Source organism: Anopheles nili, chromosome 2 (assembly GCF_943737925.1).
Source record: "Anopheles nili chromosome 2, idAnoNiliSN_F5_01, whole genome shotgun sequence".
Lineage (NCBI taxonomy): Eukaryota > Metazoa > Arthropoda > Insecta > Diptera > Culicidae > Anopheles > Anopheles nili.
Window position 1 is genome coordinate 9,779,164 of NC_071291.1, and position 25,961 is coordinate 9,805,124.

General features: G+C 47.6%; 1 protein-coding gene across 2 annotated transcripts in view; it reads right to left on the minus strand.

Annotated features, from left to right (window-relative positions):
- Positions 1-3,081: 3,081 nt before the first annotated feature.
- Positions 3,082-25,961, minus strand: part of LOC128721011 (polypyrimidine tract-binding protein 3) — a 29,648-nt gene continuing 6,768 nt past the window's right edge. Inside the window, exons 2-10 of one of the 2 annotated variants that reach the window (XM_053814714.1) lie at positions 25,349-25,611; positions 24,943-25,239; positions 24,584-24,857; positions 24,259-24,458; positions 18,292-18,325; positions 8,507-8,599; positions 6,268-6,484; positions 3,282-3,359; positions 3,082-3,214 (exon numbers count right to left, since the gene is read on the minus strand). In XM_053814714.1, coding sequence (XP_053670689.1) covers positions 3,082-3,214; positions 3,282-3,359; positions 6,268-6,484; positions 8,507-8,599; positions 18,292-18,325; positions 24,259-24,458; positions 24,584-24,857; positions 24,943-25,239; positions 25,349-25,611 — 1,589 coding nt within the window. Of the gene's footprint in view, positions 3,215-3,281; positions 3,360-6,267; positions 6,485-8,506; positions 8,600-18,291; positions 18,326-24,258; positions 24,459-24,571; positions 24,858-24,942; positions 25,240-25,348; positions 25,612-25,961 lie in introns of both variants that reach the window. The other variant, XM_053814713.1, reaches the window with a different exon arrangement.

Genomic DNA, 25,961 nt, shown 5'->3' on the forward strand with positions numbered 1-25,961 from the left:
GGAACTCGTGAAAACGGCTCGGAAAAAGATGGAAATCGTTCGCAATCGTGACATTTTGTTTCACGTAATGGTCGATGATTTTGCTTCGCGATCTTTCTCACAATTTTTGCTAGCAAGAAGAAGTAAAGTATTACCCTAACCACCTAAAGTAACCGAGAGAAGAAAAAAAAAAACTAAGCATCATAATAACTAACGTTGTAATAGCAGTAATAAGAGTAATAATAATGTCTAAGAATAACTTGGTTGCCCAGTGCCCGTTTAATCCCTGTTCTTAACAGTAACCCTAAACAATACTGGAAATTAGTTCATACACGCATTCAGACGCCTGTGCCTTACATCCAAATAATACCTACCGGTTGCAACCTGTCTGATCATGCTGGCCGCAGCGAGCGTCCATCTATCGTGAAAGCATGGGGATCGGTAATTATTTGTTCGTCTTGGGGAGGAGAACCAGCTTCATCGCTCAATGTGGTGTTGCATAAATGAATCGCCCATGTTTCAAAATTCGAGATAACACGAATGAAAGATGATACAAGCGTTGAATGAAAATGGTCAGAAAATACGGCGAAAATGTAGTCCGCATCGCGATCCTTTGTTGCAGGACATAGGACGCTTGGTCAGTCGTCAACGCAGCATGTTGGCGGGATCCAACGATGCGCAAACAAAATGTGAGCTTTTCTAGGGGCAAAGCGGAAGCGGAAGAAAAACAATTCCGCAGCCCATCCGAACACGCTTTCTTCACCTCTCTGTTGGATCTTCATTTGCTAAACCTACTACAACAAGTTACCCACGCGCTGTACTGCCGATTCCTAGCGGGTGTTGCGCGTTAAGATTCACTTTGCCTTTGTCTATCCTTTGCCAAGCTATCTGTGAGTTTCAAACTCCTGCCATAGGTGTCCACTACATGTCCCGCGCAAACTGTTTGCCTTCTCTCTTCCCACCGGTCCGTTTGATATTACGAGTTTCTTCAAAGACTTACAGCTAGCTGTCTGGAACAACATTTAAATATTTTGTTTTGTTTACAGTAAATGAATGGGGGGCACACGTGCGTAGTGTGCGCATGCCGGTTTTGCAGATGTTGTTTGATTTGTGTCTTCTGTTTGAATGCGCTACGCGGTGCACCCGGATTTTCTCTGCCGCGCCGACGACAACCGACGCCTGCTTCCAACAGCTTCTACACATTTACTAAATTCGCTTACATTGTTACACACTTGGTGGTGATTCACTCCTTTTCTTGTGTTACAATTTCCTCCCATTTGTTCTCATTGGCTTATTGGCTCTTGTACACGCACGGCTTGTCGTGCTCGGTTGCTAGCACTCTGGCCGTTCTTGGCATATCCTTCCTTTTCCGATCACCTCGTACGATGTGTGAGAATGTTTCCGATGCGTTCCTAATGTTAATGTAATACAGCTTTTCGTTCTCCCTTGCACCTTTGTCGGGATATATTTGTTTTGATTTTGATATTTTGTCACTGATATCGTGCTTGCTTCTGCACCGCTGCCATTTTCCTAAACCGCTCTAAACGACCGCTCGACCCTCGTGGGAAAAATGGGGCCGACGCGATCAAATTAATTTTTTGTTTGTTTGCAATGCTTTTTTTTCTCCTCTCATAAAGATATATTTTGTTCCCATTAAACTCTCATGTGCTTTGATCGCTACTGAACCATCCACCATCCATCGCACACTCGCAAATTACCTATTGCACAGGATTCCCCCCCGTATGTACGTGGCGTGGCACGAAATGCTTTTGCCTTACGCTGCAACGAAGTTAGCTACACCACTGCCAGGCGCATGTTGGGCGTGCGCGTATGCACTTGTGCCATTGCGGTAGCATTGTGAATCTCTCATGTGTTACCTATAAATCTCGTCTTCCGACCGAACGCCCATCGGCTAATGATAATGGTTTTTGTTTTCATTTGTTTTGTTACAACCGATTTGACATTGCATCTCATAAGTTCATTGATTGATTTTTCCCTACCTATCCAATTGCGATCGGAGAAAATTTGGGGAGCCGTGACGAGGATGATCGCCACCGGGAACCCTTTTGGCCATTTATGTGTTTCGTAACAAGTCAAGATTCAACGCGAACAATAAATCCATATCCGCCGCGATCGGTACAATCCCGCTAAAACGCATACGCCCCATCTAACGACGCCTGTGCGATCGCGTACAGCGAAAGAGATCGTGCCACACTACGGTACCGCTCTGCGCGTATCAGCTAATGATATATGATATCTGATCAGTTTTGTTTCCGCCCGTACATGTTTCTGCTTCGTCTTCTTCGCTCTCTATCTCAAACATTTCCTGTAATGATAGTACAACATCAGATGTTTCACTACTAACATTCTACGCCTTACTTTAATCATGTTGAAATATTAACTTCTCTACTACTGTGCGCCACAAAAAGTGGCTGCTGTGCGGTTCTATAGTGCAGTGTCCGCTCCCGCACGGGTTGTGCATGCCGTTTCGTGCCCACCGTGTGCTTTCCCGATAAAATGCTTCCCGATGCGTACGCGGCAACGACAAAACGGCAAGCCCGGGAGGGATATGCTTGGTGGTTATGCAAAAATTGATTCTCGATTCACATCCCCTTCCTCGCTTAGGCTACTGTAACGTGTTTGGCCAAGACCCATTCGTGAAAGGGTACCGTATATCATCGTGTCACTAGACGAATGTCACTACACCTGCTGCTCCGCGCGTCTCTTCTGCTCTCTCATTCAGTCGGTTTTCGTTTAGCTTTCGTACCGTGTCTCCGTCTGCTGCTGGCGCAATCATGCCGAGGTCGCTGTTGTTGAGGAGGGAGAAAGCGTCGAAGAGGAAGTCGAGGATGCTGCTGTGGTTGCTGTTGATGGTTCTGCTGCTGTTGCTGCTTCTGCTGCTGTTGCTGCTTCTGTTGCTACCTCCACTGCTGCTGTTGTGGCTGCTGTTGGTGGCGGTAGTGCGATTGTGGTATCCTTGGCAGATGTCTTGGTTGGTGACTGAGGGATCGCGGTCGATGTCGACCGGGGAGATGGGGATACTACTGGCAGCTGTACCGGCGTTGTACCGTGTTTGGCGCTCGCATACGCGGGCGCTCGCAGTTAGATGTTGGACTTGGAGAAGCTGACGCGCAAATGGTTCGATTCAGACAGCTGGTAGTTGTGCATCTTGATAAGCGCACACACCGCCTCTTCGATCGAGCTCAGCTGTATCAGCGCCATCTTGTGGTCCTTCCTGTAAGCGGAAAAACCTGTGGTTATAGATCGCGCGCCCCAGCAAATGGAGATGTCGGATGACTTACGGGAAAAATTTGAAAGCTTTCACCTCAAAGCTGTTCTTGGTGAATGCTTCTTTGATTTCATCCTCGGTCACGGTAGCTCTGAAAAACCAAATAAAAAAACACACACACAAACCATAAGGCACAGCAAATAGTGAGATATTATTTGTTTTAAATACCACGCCCGAAAGTAAAGTGAAATCCTTCGTCCCATTCCACAATGTAGTAGAGTGTGTCTCGGACCAAATCGCATATCTGCCCCGGGAATGTTCATGTGCAGTCTTTACCCCCATCGGCTATTTCTGGTCAGGTCATTCAATTATTGTGCGCTCAACACACGGGCTCCCACGGGCTTGGGGTTGGCGAAGGAGCGCACTTTTGCCTTTAATTACATTATCATAATAATTCTCCTAATGAAATTGAGCGTGAAGGAGGAACAGGAGCTTCGTTTCTGCCCGCAAGCGGTCACTTCGTTACGAGGCGTAAAAGTGCCTCGCAGCAAGGTTGCGAGCGAGAAAATGGCAGGTGCGAGAACAAGTCCACCCTTCGGTTGCCTTCGATCGCTACGGTTTCCCGGACTGGCTATCGCACAATGAAAATGGGGGTGTGTGAACGGAGCAGCGAAACATAATAAAAAGGACTCTCGGCGAAGACACCTTTCGGCGTTCGTGCCACCAGCCGCGGTGTGGTGATGATGGTAGTGGAGTGTCCCGACGACTTTAACAATGAATCGTACCGTTGCATGGGTTGAGGCACGTTCGCGACCATCTTCTGCCCGGCGCTATCGCTATCGAGTACGGTCGCTGGAAACGAACGAGAACGATCCGCTGCGCTTACCGAGGGTGGCTCCTTTATGAGTTATGGTTTTAATTTTGGTGTAATTATGGTACCGGCTAGCGAAGGCACCCACCCCGACAATGCTGGAAGGCGAAGGAGTAGATTGGTGGTCGGAATAATTATGTTACCGTGCGGTTTTACGAAGTCGAACCCAAGCCAAGCCGTAACTACCTGTAGCGTGGTTAGTCGGCGGTCGATAATTTATTGTAAATCACACTGGTGTAAAAATTAAGCACGAAAATGTGCCCTTGCTTAGGCACGTCGGTTTCAATTATGCATTAGCCGTGATCATTGCCTGTGGAAAAAGGGCGCTTCCAAGCTTCAATGAAGGGCTTTGCTTTCACCAAGTCCCCAGATGGTTTTCGGTCTCGGTTCACTATCAAAAGCTCTTTTAAATCGGTAAAGACAATTAGGCAGCGGGGGTTTTGGAAGTGCCGTTATGAAAATATGCAAGCATTTGAGTACTAACAAACAACAAGGATTACACGCCAATGGTACCATGCGCTCGAAAGCTTTGTGGTAGAGGCGTATAAGAGCACCGCACAAGCACACATACAGTGCGGTCATTTCACACATGCTGATGGGGGAAACTTTTATTGCCGTCCAGTCGGTTCAACCTGTTGGCCGACCGAGGGTTAAAGGGATACTCCCACCCTTAGCGAGAACGCTTCATAAGCCACACTTTCCACGGCTCGCAGCAAGCGTGGGAAAAGGAACGAGAATGGCTGCGCTGTTGACTTTGTAGCACCACCGTAACGTAGCTTTGAAATCCACTTATTTAGTTACAATTATCTTTCAGTACGACCCGCGACGATGGCGTGGCCATATGCGGGTGTTGGATCCTGCACCCTCAAACCGCTCGCGGGTTTGACTGAATCTCCGGAACGGTGCAGAAAACCACGCCACTCAAAAGGGGGAAGCGAAATCGCCACGACTTTGATGGGGATGGCCGGGAGATCAAGGAGAACGCATGCGGACAGGATAACCCGTCCGACGTTCGTCCTCTCCAAGCGATGGTTAATTTATCGACCATGTTCTGATCGGGGTCCGAGGGGACGATGCCGTCTCGTGGGACGAGTGGCGAGGTTACAACAAACAAAAGGATTAAAAATCCCTATCCCATTCTTGCTGGGCAATCAGCGTTTTGCCAAGTGGAAATCCTCACCTCTAACCACACGGAGGACGGAAGCGCGAGGTGCTATACCAACTAGCCGGGGAACCGTGAAACGAGCTTCGGTGCAAAAAATACACCCACACACACACACTAGCTGGAACCAGCACCCTCTGGCTCATTCGCTGCGGTTTTCCAGCTGTGGCAGATACGAGGGCGCAAAACGAAAAAAAAAAAGATGGAACAGACCAACGGACACACGTACACTGGGACGACGACACCCGAGCGGGCTCGAGAGATGATGCCGGATGAAAGAAGATAATTAAAAGTTTGTTTTCTTTCCACCCGGTGCTGGTATTACCGGCACGGTGAGGAAGGAAGCATCCCAGGATTCATCCCACCGTTGGTTTTCCCGAACCGAGCGCAATGGCCACAAGTTCTTTAATAGTTACAGCTAAAGTACTGTCTCTCTCTCTCTCTCTCTCTCTCTCTCTCTCTCTCTCTCGCTATCGTCCTCTCGATGGTGGAGTGTGTCCTTGTTGGCACACGGAACGAAGCGGACGGTCAGGACTTTAATTCCATTTCTTTGGTATAATCATTCGCCCGGACCCGGTGGGTTGAGTGGTTATGTGTCGCTTTCCACGCTTTCCTCTCTCGCCCAGCTTCCACAGCTCGACCGAGACCGAGAGCAAATTACCGAAGTGGATTATGCATAAAAGTGTTTCCATGTCCTTTTTGCGAGCCATCCCATCCCGCCGGACGCTGGCGGCATCAGATGGCATTCGGTTGCGAGCGCTCAAATCAGACACCTTTAAAAATCTTATCCAACGGCGATCTTCTCGTAGGTCGTGGCAGGTGGCAGGTTTGGGCAAACCAAACCGATAACACCCAGTTAAGGACACGGTGGGGGAAAACGCGAACGACACGTCTACGGAATGGAAGAAAAATACTGAAACCACACGGTAAACCCCCTCCGTGAGTGTGGTCCTGCAATAGAGCTAGCGAGTTCATTAACACCGGTGGGTTGAGTAGACTCGCCACCCACCACTAATGGACACTTACGGAATGTTGCTTAAATGCAGTGTAGCAGATGGTGGATAGATGTTCTGGTAGTTTTTGCTGCCCGGTTTCTTGAATCGATGCAGCGGGTTTTGTGCATAATCGCGGGTCAGTCCGGCGTCTGGTTGGCCTTCCTTCGGCAGCTGCACCGCCTGATGTTTGCTCGGCATCACACGGATCGTCTTGTTCCAGATGCGGAGCTTATCCAAATGGGTCATAGCTGCAAATGTTTGCGGAAGCGAAAAAAAACACGAATTAGTACGTTACGTTACGATGCGTGGAAGATCCCGAGATACTCTCAATCCCGAGATATCGCGAACCGCTGCGTGCGTGGAAAAATAAAGCAAATAAAGCTGCATAACTCGCTGCGATACCGGAACCATCACCTTTCCCGTACATGCTGAATAAGCTTTTCATTAATTCATTCAATTTCGGGTGGAATTATTTATTTAGCTTTATCCCACCGGGGGGGTGGGCTCACGTGACCGGTGCTGCCGGTGCAAATAATCCTCCCGTCGGGGAGGGTTAGGAACGAAAACCAAACGTTCGAACAAAACAGGTCCTTTCTGTCGAAACGACGCGTGATAGTGGTGCTGGAGGAGTTGGATTTCAACCTGTTCTTCCGTGCTTGTGTTCGAAACAAATGTGAATTTATTTCGCCACACTTTCGCTTACTTGAAAGGATCCGATGAAATCCGATGAGGGCGATTTTCACGGTTTTTCCCACTTTTTACCTTCCAATCGGAAAGTCGGACAGGGTTGAAATTGAAATACCGTTACACGGCGGACAGGTGGAATACACACCCGGAACATATACCTTTCTCGCCGGTACACATCCTGGAGAAAGCAAAAGCAAACATACACAAAAAATCCTCACCGGAGCAATGTTGTGCGAGGGAAGAGAAACGGAAACTTCCCGCTCCGGGGAGAATGTAAACATTTTTACCAATTATTATTTAATATGCAAGCACGCCGCCTCCTGGTTTGTGGCTGGCCCTCCACCCACCCGGGTTGATGGGGAATGGAAAAAAGCAAATAAAACTACAGCAGCGACAAGCGAACGAACGAAACAACCTCAAACAGGAAAGTGAGGAAAAACAACAAGGCCTGCTGCACGACGCCCTTCGGAATGAAGTGGCAGCGTTTCGTTCGTTTATCGGAATTAACGATCGATAAATACAAGCGTGAAGGCCGGTTAATGCGAGCGGAAATCCGTAAAAACCGTCCAATGTTGGTCTGGGTGATGAGGAAAACGTGGCCAAACTGTGGGAGCAGCGCTCCTGGCGCTAAGTCGCACACTGGCGAATTTTCCAGGCGCAAGGTAGGTTACGAACGACGGCAGGCTCGAAAATCTGAAACATTCCCACTTTGTTGAGCCACCCCCCGGGGCGGTGATGGTGGTGTGATGGTGGGAAATGTGAGGTTGGAATGAAAAATAAAACTTTTTCCAATGCGTGCTCTCGCTATCGGCCAGCCGAAGTATGCGTGAGTTGGTGGCTCGAAAGCGTACGTCAGCGTTTTTCACGGCTTCTGCTGCCACCCGTCGTTTTGGGGCTTATCATTCGGAGAGATTTCATCTTCCTGTTTTTTTTTTTTTTAGTTTGCTTTACTTTCATTCATTATTTGCAGTTTGTTTTCGCGTTCCGAGGTGTTTTTTTTTTGTTTCGCCGGGTACCTTTTGCCACCCTTTGCAAATATGACTATCAGAGCGGCTGCGTGGGCAGTCCCAACGCAGGTTTGTCTCGCTCTCGCTCTCTCTCGCTCTCTCTCTCGGTTGGTGGATTATTTATTTACAGTGAGATTTATTGCGTGTAAGTTAGTCGCGAATAAAACAAACACGCAGTCGTGCATTTTTAAACGCCCACATTCACCTTGCCGCTTGTGCCGGCACGGTACGCGCAAAGCCGCGCAAACGGTGAACAAAAAAAAGGCGAGCACGGCATAAAAATAAACCCTCACCGTCGTTTCGAGGGGTTGAGTGTAATGAACTGCAGCATATCGAGAACTGTCGCGATGAAATGCATTTTCATTGCCTCTGGGTGGGTGGATGCAAAAAGTTGAGCTGATGAACAAATTACAATCGGCAACAGCACAAAAGAAAAAAAAAACACGAGTAAAGCCTGGAAATGGGTGGCCCTTTGCGGGTTTGTCTAAGCTGGCATGTTGCTTCAATCAGCAAAAATGAGCCTCCGCTCGCATTACAAAGTGGTAGAAAGTTTAGGATGGAGCGAGGTTTACTTACCCAAATACGCCTGATATGGTTCAGCCATCTGAATCAATGCTGAATCCTTCTTGTTGTAGAGAATCTTTACACGTTGTACATCACCATACACTCCTGCAACGAGGCAAATTGGAACGGATACGCAAGCAGATCAGTACGCGTCGGATTCGTGCGAAACGGTGGTTTAATCGTTCGTCGGGATTTCGTGTGCGTGTTCGGCATGATGGCGGATTAATCGAGACACCTTTTTGAGGCTGCCACTCTGCTCTGCCATCCACGAGAGGAGAGCGAATACAAAAATGCAACCTGTCGAATTGCAAGCGCGCACATCCTGCTTTGTGCAAACAATATTACCATGTGTAGTAAGTGGATGTAAATGTGTGTGAGTGTGTGTATTTGTGAGTGTGGGAGAGACGATAATTGTTATATTAGCTTATTTTAGTGGTAGCCGCAAATTTATTGCTTTTATTTGTTTGATCCATTACATACGATTGTGAAGCCATCTATACATCGCTAACAAACTCGATTTATGCTCGTGTTTTAATGTAGATTTTTCCGGAAATTTAAAATTGCTAGCAACTCCCCTCATTGAATTATTGCTTTTTCCTTCTTGTTCGAATATGGCCTCGCTCCATCTTTGACGCCATCGGGCGTGAAAAGCTGTTGAAAATCGCCCAATAAACGCGCAGCGGAAGTTAATCCACTGCTAGTGCTTCCGACGGGCGTGCCGATGCATCGAGCGATGATAAAAGTTTTCCGTTTTCTTTTTTTTTCTATTGTCCACCCACCCCCCATCAAGAGCAACAAGACTTAGACCAAGGCACACACATACACGCGAAGGGTGCACACGAAAGTGTCGTGTCGACAACAAACAATCAAGCGAAAAGATGCCGGGCCCTTTTTCGATGTAAGCACCTGAGCGAAAAGCGGCGGGCATCGGGAATTGGATGCATTTACCATCGGTCAAAAGCTCCGGGTGGAAATGTGGCACCGATCGAGCACCACCCGGCGGACGAAAAAGTCGCCCCACCGGAAGGAACCTGTTAGCACTTTAAATCCTTTCCAAAGTGCGTCCTTCCGGCGTCTCTCGCCGGCTTGCGAACAAATCGAAGGAAAATCGCACCACGAAAGAGTGTGTATGTGTGTATGTGTGTGTTTGTATGTGAGAGAAAGTGGAAGGTTCGTGCTGCTTGGCTCCTGCACACATGCGATGATGTTTGCACTTTTGTGCCGCTCGGGGACACCTTTTGCTTTTCGTCGCCATTTGTCAAGCCAGCCACTTCGAGCGGTCGTAGCCTCTGCAGGAGGTAAAGGTACGGGGCACGAAAAATAACAAAACCACCCTTGGTGCATTGTGTGGCGGTGGTGTGGGCCTGGCTCTGGCCGTTGTCGGAAGGCATCGTTAAAATCTGGTTCCGTTCTGATTCCGTCGTTCCGTCGCGACCGTTTGGGAACGACGAGATGGGCGAATGTGCGAGCGCGCGCTCTCAGCAGCCCACCAGGCAAGCGCTGTTTTCAATCAGCAACATGCATGGGGTAGCGACCAAACGGAAGGCGACCTTTTGCCCGGTTGGGGTTTTCGCAGATATTTTTTTATTGCTATTGCCATATTACATTTATTATTATCGTTGCGCGCGCGTATGAGAGTTTTCGCTTACGCTTGCTAGGGGGTAGATCGCCTCGATCCCGGCGCTTGGGGAGGGATTGAAAACGAAAACCTTTATCTTCGCCACTTCTTGCATTACGCCAGGATGGTAAGTGAAGAAAAATCAGCCGGAAAAGAGGGAAGACGGCTTCCACCCGTTCGCTCACACCACCCATTGCGATGGGAACGGCATTCCACTCAACCCGGGTGCGAGAAGCGGTTCTGCCGATTTGGTTGGATGTGGAGCGATCGTCGTTGCTTTTCAACCCGTGGTAGGGAGAATCGTTGGAAAAACGAAGAGAGAGAGAGAGAGAGCCCAGCGGCGTAGTATCACAAAAGCGAGCGCGCGTCTCGGCACCCCAGGACGGCGTCGAGGATCAGTGCTTTTTCACAAAGGAAAAATGTGTTGATAAAAGGATTGCGAATCAATAATTTACAAAAGGATTTTTGTCCCGTTCCCCTGCCGACGATCCGATCCGACGGGGCGCATGGTTTTCTTTTTCTCTCTCTGATGAACGTGATGTGGCTCGCGTGTGGTAGAGTTTGTTCTCTTACGCGCCCACCCACAAGGGAGCCCCGCAAGGTTGGAGAAATCGTTTTCGAACGGAGGAACGTTCCCGGTGGTTGAAGGAAACGAGAGAAAAATCGCTTGAACGGTGCTGACGGTCAAAGGTCGGGCAAAGGTGAGTGCGTGTGTTGTGTCGAGTGAAAAGGGCCGAATTTAATAAGATTAAAAGTTTCCGCATCAACGCCAGCTGAACGAACCGGGGGCATTCAACTCCGGCTCGGGTTTGGTTTGGAGTTTAATTCTTTTTCTGATAAATGCCTGCAATTGTGCAATAATGTTGGTACAAAAACATGTTCAAGCTTATTATCCGTTTCGACCAGGGGCATACTTAAATCCAACCCAGCAAAGTGTTTGTTTAACTTTCAACGAAACTGTATGCTTCGGTCGATGATATCATGTCGATGAAACCCATGCAACATGGTTAAGAGCATAAAACCAAGGTTAAACTGTGAACTCATGCATCAAGAACGCATGAAAACGAATGTTTGCTATTCTTCATACAAAAACTTTTGCCCAGACACACGTAATGGAACGCCCATTTTGTTTGATCCTTATCTTCATTTCAGTTTCTGTGAAATGGCCTTTACAACAAGCAGTGTAAAGTGTATTTTAATAGTAGAAAGAAAAAAACCCAAAAACCCTCCAATACGGTTCAGAATAGTTCAAATTCCAGATAAATTAAACCATTCAAGTCCAACAAAGACGCGCACCGACAGCTTTTCTCTCTTTCTACCGCTCTGGAGTGGAGTGAATTTCGAAAGCCGCGTACCATTTTCATTAAATGCAGCACGTGCAACAAAAGGGTGTGCAGCTTCGCAACATGGCCTCTCTCACTTCGTCAATGAACGATGCACCGGGGAGGACGACGTTTGCATTTTGGGGGATGTGCATAAAATTTAAATACGTTCACTGGCGCGCGGATCGAACCGGTCCGGTTTCGTGCATTCTTCTTCGCTTTCGCTTCATTCGTTGCACGTCCTTCAGCAAAATGGCACAACTCCACCACCCAAAAGCTCCCGTGGGAAACTCCACTGACGTGTGGGAGGACGTTGGAGAGATTTGTTACAAGCACTTTTCCAACCCCTGGGCCACGGCGCACAGCGCGTAATGCACGGTACCACCCGTGGTAGCTTTTCCGCGAAAAACTATCTTTCGATCGAAAATCTCAATAATCCTCGGGGCCCGCAATTTCCACCACGCGAACTACTGGTGGCGCCATCAGTTCTACCGGATCGATTGTGTGGAGGAAACAGCAGCAAGAAGAAAAAAAACATCGACCCACCATTTGAGCCGATCGAAACCAATATGTGTGCACACACACACACACCTGAGGATGGCGGTGCATGTGAAACGAGACCACGTTCCGCGTGCTTACTCCTGGTCGGTCCAACGGTGGCATCATGTGCATCGCTCGTGTGCATCGAAACGTGCAAATTTATATAAATTGATTCGATTCGGGTCGATACAAAAAAAGAATGAAATGGAATAGCCTGAGTTGGGTGAAGGGTTGGCATCTCACTTCCGTCGCCGTCGTACGGGGATGTGCGCGACTTAGAGTCCGGCTGGGGATTAACCCTTGACGGTGGTGAAAAGGATTGCTTTCACCTCATGGAGTCGCTTACAGTCGCTTTGAACAAATGGCACCACTTTTAAAACGGGTGTTTAAAAATATCTTTGAAACACAAGGTCTTAAATTGCTAGTGCTAATTACTCGCTGTTTGCTTTCGAAAATGTGTATTTGAATGAAGTTCTTGATAGAAAATGGGAGCTTCTGTGACGAATCTCGCCAACACCCGAAGGTCGCATTTATTACACACTAAACCAATAAATGGCCTAAAAAGGAACGCGTCAGCTTTGGCCCTGATCAACTTCACCTAAAACTTTTACGTACAATGTATGCGAGTCCCTCAAGGGTTTACTGGCCCCCCGTTGTGGGCCCTGCAAAACGGGGTTTGTTAGTCGAGGTCGCATTTATTTTGTTTTTGCACTGTGGCACCACCGTTGAAGCCCGCGTTTGTTAGACCACCCTTCCCGTCGAGGCGTTCTTTATCCATTGAAACAAATTAAGATTAACTAGGTCTACCCTAGGGCTAGAGCAAAAGGGGGACCGACGAGCTGAAGCAAGCCAAGTTCCACCTCGCTCGGGAGCACGAAAAGATTAGTCCGAGGGATTGAATGGGTTCTATGAATGATTTATGAAGTGTGATGCTCCGACACAGCACCTCCCGGAAGGGTGGTGGCCAGCCGGAATTACGCACGCACGGTTGCCGGCAACAAAGCTGCCGATTTCCATCCACCAACTCCCAGATCACCGTCATCGGCGTCATGGGAGGTTTGGGTGGGATCCGCGCATTCGTTCCAGCCTGGTGCCGAAACGCGTACGGGTAATTAGAAAAGGCGACGCTGGCTGGAAAACGTGGCACACATACACACCGTGGCAGCTCTCCGGTGGCACCGATTTGGGGCGGGTTGATGGTTGCTCACCGTAGCAGCTCACGCTTACCACCCACGCCGGTCGGTTTGGTAATGCACGAGACACGAGACGGTAAGACGATAGTGAAGAAGGGATTAATTTGTTTCGCAGGTCGCTTCCTCTTCGGATCGGGAAGACAAAAGGGACACAGCGGGGCAAACGGCGACAGGAGCAGCAGCAGCAAGGGCTGGTTTTCTGCGGGCACCATCTCCGCAGCTTGTTCCGGTGAGCTGCAATCGAAATTACGCCTCACGGAGCACAAATCGTTGGCGGTGTGGGGTCGACCATTGCCGCCGGGCCTGGGCTGGGCTGGGCTGGTTTTTCACGGCTTCCCGAAAAGGTTTCTCGCTTCCTTTTGGGTGCCGGTTTACCCTTGTCCAAGTGCGCCCGCGGAATCGTCCTTGATTTTCTCGGTCTGCTCGCGCTCGGTCGGCATTGGTTCGTAATTAGCTAAAAGAAACGCTGCATCCGCTCGTTCGCTCTTGGTGGCCTGATTTGTGCGGGTGAACCGACCCCGATCGTAATGGTGGATCCGTGTGCTCCGTGGGAACGGGTTTGGTATGATGGGCATGAGTGGAAATGAGCCGCTCTTAGTTTCCTTTCGTTTCCAACAGGTTAACAGGTGAAATGCTGAACGAACGAGTCCCGAGCTGTGAGTCCCGAGCCTAATGAGAATCGTGACGGGAGGAACGATGATGCCGTCTTTTTTTTTGTTGAACGACATTCAGCAAACAGGACAAAACTGGGGATATGCTCATTTTGTAGCTCATTTGGAAGCTATTTTTGTGAACATTGCTACTATTGCTGCAAACAATAGTATCTCTTTTTTCGGTGAAGTACGCTATATGTAATGCTATTTAAATTAGCAGAATGATATTACTTCATTTTTCTATTTTTCGGCGATTTTAAGGTGACTGATCGTATAATCCAAAAATTGAAGCACAATTGCACTTGTTCACGGTGAAGATCAAGCGTTTCTTCGTTCAAGCAGCATGCTGTCAATGATGCGCTTCCGTCTGGTGAATGCCCAATTGAACGATTCGAAGCTTCGTAACAAGCACAACGCAAGAAAGGACTCACAAGGCGAACGGAATCTGCGATGTGAAGCGGGGCGCATAGAACACTAACACCGGCTTTACTTCTCCATCGTCTATAAGGATTCACATTGAGAGGTTTCTCTCTGCAAAAGGATTAAAACCGACTGCCGACTAGGTTCGGGCCGGCAATCTATGGGAGATCGATTGAGTCGTGATGGAACATTGATCCATTGATGTGCGCGTTTATTTTACTGTCACGATTGCAAGACATTTATCATAGTATTCAGTTTATGTAACGAGATAAAAATTACATGTCAAACGCGACCCTGAAGGAGCTTGGTAGAGATGAAACGCTGCATTGGAGCAATTGACTATGAGAGTCTTTCCAGCTTCGTCATGACGCCGAAACGAATCGTTCCTTCTTATTCGTTTCGCAAATTGTTAGCAGTCGTCTCGCGGTACGAGACCGTTTGAAAAGTACCGCGAGACCACCGAGAGCCAAAAAAATACTGCAACAAACCATACAGTCATTAAAGACGACCAAAAAAACGATCAAGAGCGACGGAAAAGCACAATAACGACAAACAAGTTGCAAGAAAAAGGAGACACTTCTCCAAAAACGCCCGATTTTATTGCAATGTGCAGGTTGAGAGAACGTCTGACGTGGTTTCGTCTTCAGATACCAGCCCTTAGCACAAACAGCTGGCGTAACTTTGCCACCCTTAAAATGTACGCGCTTAGCACCAGCGCGAGAACGCTCTTGGTTTCATATTTTTATTCCTCTTTGTTTGCTTGTTGACTATGAGGAATGACCATTAAAATCGCGAACGCATTGATATTGATGAGCAGAGTTCAATGAACCGGAGAGTTCCTTAAGGGTGGCATCGCAATTATTGCGTGTACAGCTGGGAATACGAAAACCGAGATGCGAGCGAAACACCGGCACATTCGTCAGCAACGCCGACAGCCGGATAGCCGAATGGTTTCCATTTCCGCCGGCAAAGTTTTCCCACAGGTTGACTGGAAAGCCATAAGAAGCTGGCTCGTGAAAGCGAACCGCCACGTCATCGTGGCGCACTGGGATTCGATAAGACAACCAAATGCGTCCATGTGGGACCAATATTGCGAAAACTTGCGAAGCATCGAAAACGCTTGGCCCTGGCGCAGGAAGCTTCGTCGTGGGAGCATCCATCTCACTGATAGCATTCTTTGCAAACAGCTGCCTCCGAGTGAAAGTTTGTGTGACGAAGTTTCCCTTTGGTCGGTTTCGCCTCGGCTAAAAGTGGCTTTTCCTGTACAATCACTCCGGCGACCGGTAAGGGTCCAGTCGAAGGCGGACTTCTTCGCCCACCTTCCAAGAAAAGCATCGGGAGAAAGTTTCCATAATTGGGCAGATTGTGAATATATTAATTCCGGGGCACGCTTAACGGCCAGTATCGGTGAAAAGTTTACGCAAGACGCTACACGACAGACGCAACCGTTCTTAGACGATTGATCTCAACTTTCCGGATGCATGCGGGACTTTCCGGATGGGCTTGCGGCGCTGGTTGGGGTAAACTTCCGAGACGCCATTAAGTTCAGCTTCCGGAGTGCACTCGCTGCCGGGTCGGTGTGTCAATAGCGCCGGGTGCCGCAAAGAGCGCTACCAAAGCGATATGAAATAGTTATCCGTGCCAGAGAAAAAAGCGTCGCATTCAATGCGGAAGCAATTCTCATTTGTCCGCCTTCGTTAGCGTCTGGGGGAGTGATGCATTTTCGGTTCCGAACGTATCCGCTTTCACGTCGATGAGATCGACGATCGAATGGATAGAGATATTGCTCACGTGCTTCGTTTCTTTTTTCTCCACCGCCCTTTGTTGCGGAACGGCGTAAAGAACTCCAGGATAGATGCAGTACGCTGTAATGCACGGGCGAAGGATGAATCCCTAAAAACGACGATCGACAACACTAATCTTTTCTCGTTTCGTATCTCGACGAATATGCACACCTGAGCGATCGACCGTGCGAGACGCGGCTCGAGCGGGAAAAGTAATATTCCATTTTCGTTTCGACGTCCAAATTCAATTTCCTACTGACAATGGTGAAGGAAGGATTCGAACCGAATCGAATCGATGGTTTAAAAGCGAACTGGGCGGATCTGCTCGGCGACCCAGACCCGGGTGTGTCGGGACATCATCCCAGGGGCCCGCCAAGGCGCATTATTCACCATGCTGCTCCTGGGGAAGGATTTATCCTCAAACGAGCGACCAAAAAACTGTTGCTGCCACCTTTGCAGCTTGGTTGGGTGATGAGCTCGTGTGAAGTGTACGCCAGGCCAGCATGCTACCAGTTCTTGGCACCCGACGACCGAAAAAGCAAGAAATATGATCTTCTCTCGTTGCGCTCCCACTGGCTTGGTTTAAGTAGACACAAAATCACACCAGAGGAAAGAAACGGCATCCAGCGTGGATCAACAGTCTGCTCGCCCTTTTCTTAACCTCTGGCAAAAAAGGGGCTCCATAATAACAGGCTTCCGGAGCTTTGTCAGTCTACTGGCGGGCCGGGTCCGTAGGCAAATGCAGGGGACCTGTTGGTAATAAGTGTATGCCGGCGTATGTGTCACGCTAACGAGTCGCTTCCTACCAAGACCACTGCTGGGAAGCCGGTTTGGACTAGTATGGTTTCCTGAATTTTTCCAACCGGAAGAGCACATGCTAGAGCGGTAAAAAGGAAGGAAGAAAGCGCACCACGACTGCTCTCAGCATTCGGTAGATTGGTGGAACCGGCGGTAACGGATGGCTCAAATCGGATTTTCCCTGGAGCATTTGGATACTTTTCCGCCTTCGAGAGTGGAACCACAAACCCAAGGGAAAATCGTTCCTCATCTCTGGTACCACCCGATGCAGAGGGCTACAGGCAGGACTGGAATGGATCTGCTTCTTAAATTTGACAAGCAACTGACAGCTTTGCGTAGCGATGGGAGCCCGGTCCCTTTTTCCGCCCACGGTCGACGGTCTCTTTTTCCCGCTTCCCGCTTGCTTGGGGATCGGCCGGAAGAAACGATTATAGAAAATGATGCCCGGCCTTCCTTGACGGTATGGGAGGTCAGGCTAGGCTGTGGTAGACCGACGTCTTCATTTTGCGGTGCATAATGCGCGTTTGACACCGTTCCGGGATTTTCGGAGAAGACGAATTCTTTCTCCCAACACAGGCTACGGTGGCCGGTCGGGCAGGATAGATTCACGGAAGCGCGACGTTGATGGGCACCAGTTAGATGGTGACAGTGGCTAGAAAAAAGTGCACATAATCTGAAACAACAACAGCAGCATACAATAAAGGGGCTTGCGTTATGTAAATGGGTAGAAAGATGCCGTTCCACTTGCGACGGGAGACAGTTTTTCACCGAGCGAAGTGAGTTTAAAGGTGGAAAATGGTTTGGTCGCCGTGCGAAGTAGAGTTGCGAACGTGAAAACGACGCTCGTCACATTTCGTCGCCGATATTGGGAGGGCTGCTGCCTTGGGAAAATAAGATATTTATGTAATGCTATTGTTCTGGTTCCTTTCATTGCCTTTGCTCAACATTCGAAGCCCGCCTGAGTGGGAACCGTGGCGCAATGAAGAAGAAAAAAAAAACGTTTACAGCGAGCGAAACTGCGACCCGGCTCACATACACTTACATACACTCACACGCATACATACACGAGAAAGCGTCAACAAAATGTTGGAAAAGTTTATAACAGAAAGTAAGGTATGCAAAATATCAAACAAATAAAAACATAAAGAAAATTAGGAAAAAAATAAAACAAAATGAAAAATAAATATATCGCACGATACACACTGGCGCAGTTGGAAAAGGCTGAGAAGGAAATTTCGTTAAAGATAAATAATATTTTGGAAAATAAATGAAACATAATCTCAGTACGGAAAAGGGGTTTTCTTTGCTGCATAAACGGCAAACACGAACAAAATTATAACATATGTCGCTGGGGGTGGGGTGGGCGTGTAGGTGAGATGGCAAGTGTTGTGTGTGTGTGTGTATGTTGGATGTGTGGCTGAGTGGTTTGATTGATTTTTGGGTCTAGTGTTCAATGTGTGCGGACATACCAAAGAGGGTAAATAGAGCATCAGGCGTGACCATCTACAGAAGAGAAGAAAATAGAGAAAATTTCAGTTAGCAGATGAGAAATATTTCTTTCAAATGGCGGTTGTGTGGTAGCGATTCAGAGGAAAGTAGACTGGACGGACTTGCACCGATTTTGCAAACGGTAGGTCTTAAAGAGGAGTAGTACAAGGAAACGGAAGGAACGAACTTGGCTTTGAGCTTCTAAAGCATCCAAACTTAGTCAGATGATCCAGTTCACATTACAGGTGAACGATGGAACAACGATTGTTAGGCGGCAAGTTCATTACGTGAGAGAATGTTGAAAAAGGGTTGGGTGTTAGGATGTAAAATGGAGCAAAGGGTTGGGTGGTGTTCGGAAGAATAAAAAAATAAAGAATGAAAAGAGCACGTCGGAGTGTCTTGACAGAAGGTCTGATTGATGATTATCTGTAAACTTAATAATAAATGCATAGGATAGACAGCTAAACGAGCAAAGATTAAGAAACACAGCAAGATACTATATTATGTAGATAGACATATAAGTACATAAATTTAGTGCTATAAATGTAGTAACACGTAGAAGAAGAGGCAGAAAAGAATAGCTAGAGAAACTGTTGAAGAATAGATATGTATCTAGAGAGAAAGAGTCATAAGAAAGAGAGATAGAGAGAGAGAAAAAGTTCCAGTATGCATTACACATCGACGTGAAAAGCAATGCCATCGCAAAACAGAGAAAGAGAATGGCAAAACAAAGCGAAAGCAAAACAAATTCAAGCGAGTAATACACAATATAACAACGTAAACGAAAGACTAAACAAAATCAATAAACAAACAAGACCAAAAACACAGACGATTAATGAACGCTCGAGCATTCTGACAGACTCAGCTCAAACGTATCGTTGGATTGGGAGCGGAGACAATTCTACAGCCATAACAGCACCAAGAGCGATTATACATCTCTGTTCGCGATCATTGGATATTCGAGCAATTTTGTATGCTGAAATGCACGGCACCATGCTATGGCAACGTACACGATATCCCCAAGCACGACACGCTGTCTTGGATATTGCATTACAGGCGGAAGAGTCGCTCAGTATCATCACTCGACGTGCAACCGTCTTTGCGCAACAAGCGGACAAAGCAAACCACCCTAACCGACCCGTGATAATGGAAGGCACTGCGACGAAAAACGCAAAAAACGACTGCTCCGACCTGCTTGAGAGGGACTGCAAAATTTAATGAATTTTTAAACGGGCAAAAATGAGCGAAAATAATGAAGAGGAAGAGCTAATGGTCCGTTTTCCCTCGCTACACTAGAACGTAGCAAAAACGCCGGAGCATCGTGGGCCCCTGGGCACCGACCGAAAAGGATAAACGTAATAAAAGTAAACGATAATGAGTGCACGAGAAGTGAAAGTGCAGCATTGCTCGGGAGAAAATAAATTGCCGTCACCAACGAGCGGGTGACAAAGGGAAAAGGACCTTTTCTGGTTTTTTTTTCTTCCTCTCGAAGTGGACGGAATTTCGCGTGCCGTATCGCAAGCAGCGTTGGTTGCTGCAGATTTGCTTGTGAACGGTGTCACTTATGCCCGTGCCGATAAGCGCATCGGTAAGCATTCGTACCGTCGATGATAAGATCGCGTTTTCCGAACGCCTGGAGTAAACTGGAAAGTTGACACCGAGTACAATGGGTGAAGTTGAGAAGGAGGCGACCTGAAATGACTAACGACAGTGCCCAGCGGATGCGGGATCGGTCAATGTGATTGTGTGAGAAGAGCATAACATTATGGAGCGCGGGAAAAACCGTTCAACGACAAGACAGGTTGTGCTATCTTGAGGGAGGGGGTCACTGGATTGAAACACGAGCATACTCCCAAAACGGCATCATAATGCGCCATGGCAATGCTGTAGCTCTCCAGTTTCAAGCAAACAGTGAACGGACGAACGGACACGTGCGCCCAGAAGAGACGAAGGAAAGCAAAATACAACGGTGACACTAGTTTGTTCCATCAATTCCTCAGGACAACGCTGTGCGATACGGACGGGACATGACGACGTAGTAACGTTGCCGACCCTGGATGGAGGAAATAAAATCTTCATTTCGTAATGATGCTTATTTAAGAACCTGTAAACACCTACGGAAACATACAGGAGAAGCGTGAAGTAATCAGATCGGAAAATAGGGTATACGATAGTGCCTGGAGTGGTAGAAGTAGAAGTAGTAATAGAAATCACATAGCTACAGAGTGAGAGATACAGAGAAACGAAGAGACAGTAGGGGAGAAGACTGAACGAACGAAGGATGAAGAAACCGGAGTCTCTACAGTGTGAAGATGAAATTTACGAATCCATACCGATAGCACCTGATTACTACTAACACCTTTTACATGATTCATCGTGAGATATGAAGGTTGTTTGAAGAAAAATTGTCTAACAGTTTTGTTTTAACAAGGCAAACATTTTGCTTTGACATCCAATCGACAGAGTCATTATGATGAAACAAAAAACAAACTGTTTATTTACACTTCAAAAGATTGAGTACATTAGAAGATTGAGGTTTAATGATGAATCCGTGGAACGAATTCCACAAACAATCAGTTCGAAATGAAACATTTGAGGCGAAACGAAGAACGGAAATATTTCTTATCCAAGCCCGCGCCCCTAGTTATCATCTTTAAACCCGTAAAAATGATTGCACTTTGCGGCTGAATTCTCATCATTCTTTCACCGCCACGCCACGGCAAGACGATGGCATTTTGCTTCTGCATCGAGTTCCGCGTACGCCACAACATCCTTCGGAGTGCCGGCCCTCGCAAACAGCTCGGCACTTACTTTACTGGGAGTAGAGAGTAAAGGACCAAGTGGGAACCGACCGACAAGCAACTTGTGGCTTCTTCGTGGAACAATATTTTATTCCGCTCGTCCCGCAAAGTTCATCTTCGCTCAGGCGAAGCGAACGAATCACAAGCGAATCCGCTTTACGGTTCCGGACCTTCTTCGGGGCAGGAAGTTTCCCGCTTCTTACCGCCTTCTTTAGTTTTTAGTGCAAAAGTTAGGTCCATTGCAGAAGCGTTAAAGACGTTTGTTACGGTAGTGGTTTGTCTTGTACGGGCAGAAACAAAAAATGCTCTCGCCTTCGGTTCCCTAAGGAACGATACTCCCACAAGCGAACGAAGGCACCAGCCAGGATTGCATACAAACTCTCCCCATTCACAAAAAAGATGGGGTATCCGCGCCGGAGGGTATCGTTTATGTAAATCGCAATCCATAAAAGAAGATAATTTATTCCGCAATAATACTGCTTCAGAACGCTGAATGGAATTGCGAGCGTGTTAAGGAAATACTGAACTGACCGACATCTTGGTGCACCGCAAACGGTCGGTGAAGGTAGACGTAGGCAAACGGACGGACGACACTGCAAATCGCCATTTCTCCCACCGGTTGTACGTTTGGAGGCCGAGTTTGGGCAACGTTTGGACAGCCTATGTCGCAAACAATACGAGAGAAGAGTCGGGAAACGAGCATTTTCAAAAAAAAAAAAGAATTGTACATTTTTCTTCGCTTCTTGGAAGATGCTTTCGGCAAACCACGAACACCAGCGCACAATCCATTCTCCGGGTGGCGACCACAAAATTTCTCGTTCACCCAAGACTTTCGAGAGAATGCTCGTTCTTACGCGCTCCGTCGTCTGCTGCCTTTCGAGTGGAACCACCGAGGACGTTTGCAATCTGTTGCACAAAAGCGTACACCCGAAAGGAAGCGCCACGTTGTGCTTTTGCGAGGATAGACGCGAGCCGGAGCAGCTGGCTTTTGTTAGCCGTACTTTCGGCATACGGTCCGAAGATCATCGTGAAAGTGGCGTGGAAACGGATACGAATGGTAATTTCAAGCGCACGAGAGCTCTTGCGCAAATAAATAACACCACAGCTCTCGGCCCACCGGGTATGCAATGAATCAACAGGCGGATAAAGCAGCTTACCCTCTGGAAAAGCAATTGTGTAGCTTCATTAACACAACGGGTTTGATGATTCAGGATGCGCTGAGAGCGTACAATTTGTGCTACAGTATTCTATTAGTCAAAAGTCTCAATGGATGGTGCATTGTTACTTTAGCATACCGCGCGATAATCCGTTCTCAAGGAAACTGGTCGGCGCCGTTGTTCGTTCATTGTAACAGTTTTTTTTTATTGTTACACTGCGAATCCAATTCCAAAAACTCATAATCGTTGAAAAGCACAGTATGCTGTGACAAGTAACAATCATGGACAGGTTCAGCGTACTGGATGGAGGCGCCATGGAGACGCCTGGTGGTTCACTCAGTATAGGACGCACGCAACGCGAAGAATACATAAAGCAGTAAAAATTAATTCAGTTTATTCGCTTTTCGCTCGAACCCGCCCACAACAGGAGAAAATAATGCACTATTGCACTGCACATTTTTTTACTGGTTTACCCTGGCATACGCTTGGACCCTAATGAAACGACACGAAAGCAAATGCTTGTCTCGTGCCATGGCGCACGGTCATGTTTGGACGGTGTGTTTGGATTGGATGGATGAAAGAGCCAGTAAAGAAGAGAAACGGACTGGCACAGCGAAGGGTGTTTTATAACAGAATCACTCGGTGTTCGCGACGGCATAGAAACGAGCTGGATAAAAAGGGATATTTCTTTGTCGAGATCACAGAGCGACAGTTGGAAAGATGAAACTAATAATGCGGAACTGAAAATCACGGGAGACGAAGCACAAAAAGTAAAACACAGACTGTAAGAAGATAGTCATTATTTACCGGAAAGGTACAGAAAAGAAACACTCTAGAACACAAACTATGAGCCGACGGAACGACGGAAAATTTTAAAACAGACAAAGCAATACAGACAAAGGTAAAGAATGCAACAAAAAACACACACGCACGAACACATAGGCAACATCGAAGGATACGAGGGGGATCGGATAATTAGAGTGAAACTTTGCTTCGCAAAGCAACAGAGCAAGGAACCATACGAAACGAACAAATAAAACTTTGTAGCTCTCAATTAACAAACCGAAACAACAGAAGCCAAAAATAAAGCACTAAATACACAGTAAACTACGACAGGGAGAAAGCTCAGGTAAACGAGGATAACGAAACAGTCTCAGACGCACAAAGAATGTAGCACAACCGGAAAACAAACAAAAAACATGAATGCCAGATTGAGCGAACGAAAAACAGCCGAATTATTCGTGAAACCAAAACGAAATAAAGAGCCACAAAAAAGTACAAAAATAAGCGTTATACCTTCTTCGTACACATAAGTAGAACTTTAATTTCAGAAATAAAAGAGAAAGGGAAATAAACTAAGCAAACCTCAGCATTTGGAAAACTAAACATCTATGGGGTATGGGTTTCCCATTTACAAATAATAGAAAGTTGTATACAAAAAAAAAATACAGTACAAAGCATTATAAAAAGGCTTAGATGGTAGAAGCAACCAAAAATAGCCTAAACATTAACCCTGGATTGCGTTTTCGTAGTGAGTAAATCGATAACGATAAAATAATGAAAAGTGTGTAAAAACATATGGGAAAGTTAGTGGTTGAGCAGCAATGATGGGAACCTTTTCGGGATAGGAATTAAGGAATGTTTACGCTTTGGTTAGATGTTTCCGTACGAAAGGACAACACGGGTGCATGTCAGTAGCGAGTTTCTTAAGGAAAAAAAATCGTCATAGACACTGAGCAAAAACGTTTGACGTACACACTGAGATAGAAACGTAGAAGTACACAGATAGTGAGGTAGAGTTACAGACAGTCGACTGGAAAGGAATCGGGTAGGGAGAGAGAGTATTGTATATAGAGATAGAATAGTTGGGACAGAGTGAGTGATAGAGTGATAGAGAGATAGGGAGAGAGAGAGAGAGAGAGAGAGAAAGAGTGACAGAGAGATAGGATGCATAGTAATAGTGGTAGATGCTACGGTATGTGATCTTTACCTCGTCGTTGAGATTGGAAACGAGCAGCACGTTCGAGAGTCCCCGGACGTTGGCCGGATTCGGCGTTCCGAGCGCTCCATTCGAGGCGAGTGCGAACGCGTTCAAGCTGGGCAGAGCACCTCCGTAGGCGCTGGCAAGGGCTGGCGAACCGAGCCCAAGCCCGAACGGTGGCATAACACCTGGCGTCGCTAAGCCGTTCACTAGAAAATAGGGAGATTTGTCTAATTTGACTATTACACGGAAGTTGCACGCTACTTGACAACAACGAAACCATCGACGGGCGATTGATTTGAGCTATCAGTGTCGGCTTTACCTAGACGGTCGCGGGATAGCTGCGGCCGTTGGCCAGCAGCCAGCAGCAGCAGGTCACTTGCGGACACGAGCCCACCTGCACTGGCGATCACGTCGCTGCCCGGTTCGCCGGACGGCAGCGACGGGTTCGTGTAGTCCCGTGATTTGTCATTGTTGTACTTCACGTTCAGCGCCGTCAGCTTGCTGTTGTCGATGCGCAGGGTGCAACATCCGTTGTAGATGTTCTGGCCGTCCAAAGACGCCCGTGCATTCTGGGCTGTCTGCGCGTCTGGGTACTGGATCAGCGCCTGGCAGAGCGTGGTAAATTCGAAGGATACACGTTAGCGTACGGTGCTTATGGTGGGCTTACATCGCGAGAGCGCTATGCCTTACCTGGAACGAGTTGTTTTTGGTGAAGGTGACGATTTTCAACACTTTCCCGAATCGCTGGAATATCTGGTGCAACACGTCGAGCGAGACCGGGTAGAGCAGTGACTCGACGATCACTCGCAGCACGGTGTTGGGAGCACCGGATCCACCGCCACCACCGCCGCCGCCACTGGAGCTGTTGTTCGTGCTGTTGCTGGTCGCGTTCTGCGAGTTGCTGTTCGTATGCTCGATCGCCAAGGGCAGTGGCGATCCTGTAGGAGACTGCGTGAGATCCTGTGCCTGCAGTGCATTTGTGACGTTCTGTTGAATGGATAAAAATGTGTAAAACCGCGTACCTATCGTTGGTTTTTGTTTGCTACCGAACCGATCTAACGATCGCAATGGCCGCACTAACACTTACCGCAATCGCATGGTTCTGGTCGATCTTCAGTTCGCGATGGTTCGAGTACTGCACGTACACCGTACGGCCGCGCAGTGGCGGTGGGTTGGCATGGAACACGCTCACCATTGTCGAAGCGGCCGTCTCGTCGCCCATCTCGATAAATGCCTGATTTTTGCCCTTCAGCACCAGCACATTCGTGACGCGTCCGAACGGCAAACCCAGCTGCATAATCTCCGCCTCGCTCACCTCATTTGGGATGTTGCGGATGTGCACCACGCGTGATGTTTTCGCTGTTACGATAAAGTGAACACGTGTTTATTGATGTAAATGCGCTAGGATAAACGCACAAACTACGGCTCTCTGGCTGGTAAATCCACAGCAACAACATTCTCGCAATTCTCGGTTAAACGGATAAATTAAGCCGTTTTTAAATCCGTTGCGTATTTTTACTTCATTAAGCATTCGGAGGCCTGGGGGCTATTCGAAATCGTAACCGAAGCAGCAGCACCAATACTCAATGTTTGCGTTATTTTATTACGCAAGGCAAATGGCAAAAACGGAATCGGGATTTAGGGATCCATCCAACAGCAGCGTGGGTTGTATCGTAAAGCACGCTCCCTCGCTTCTCGCATAAAGGCCG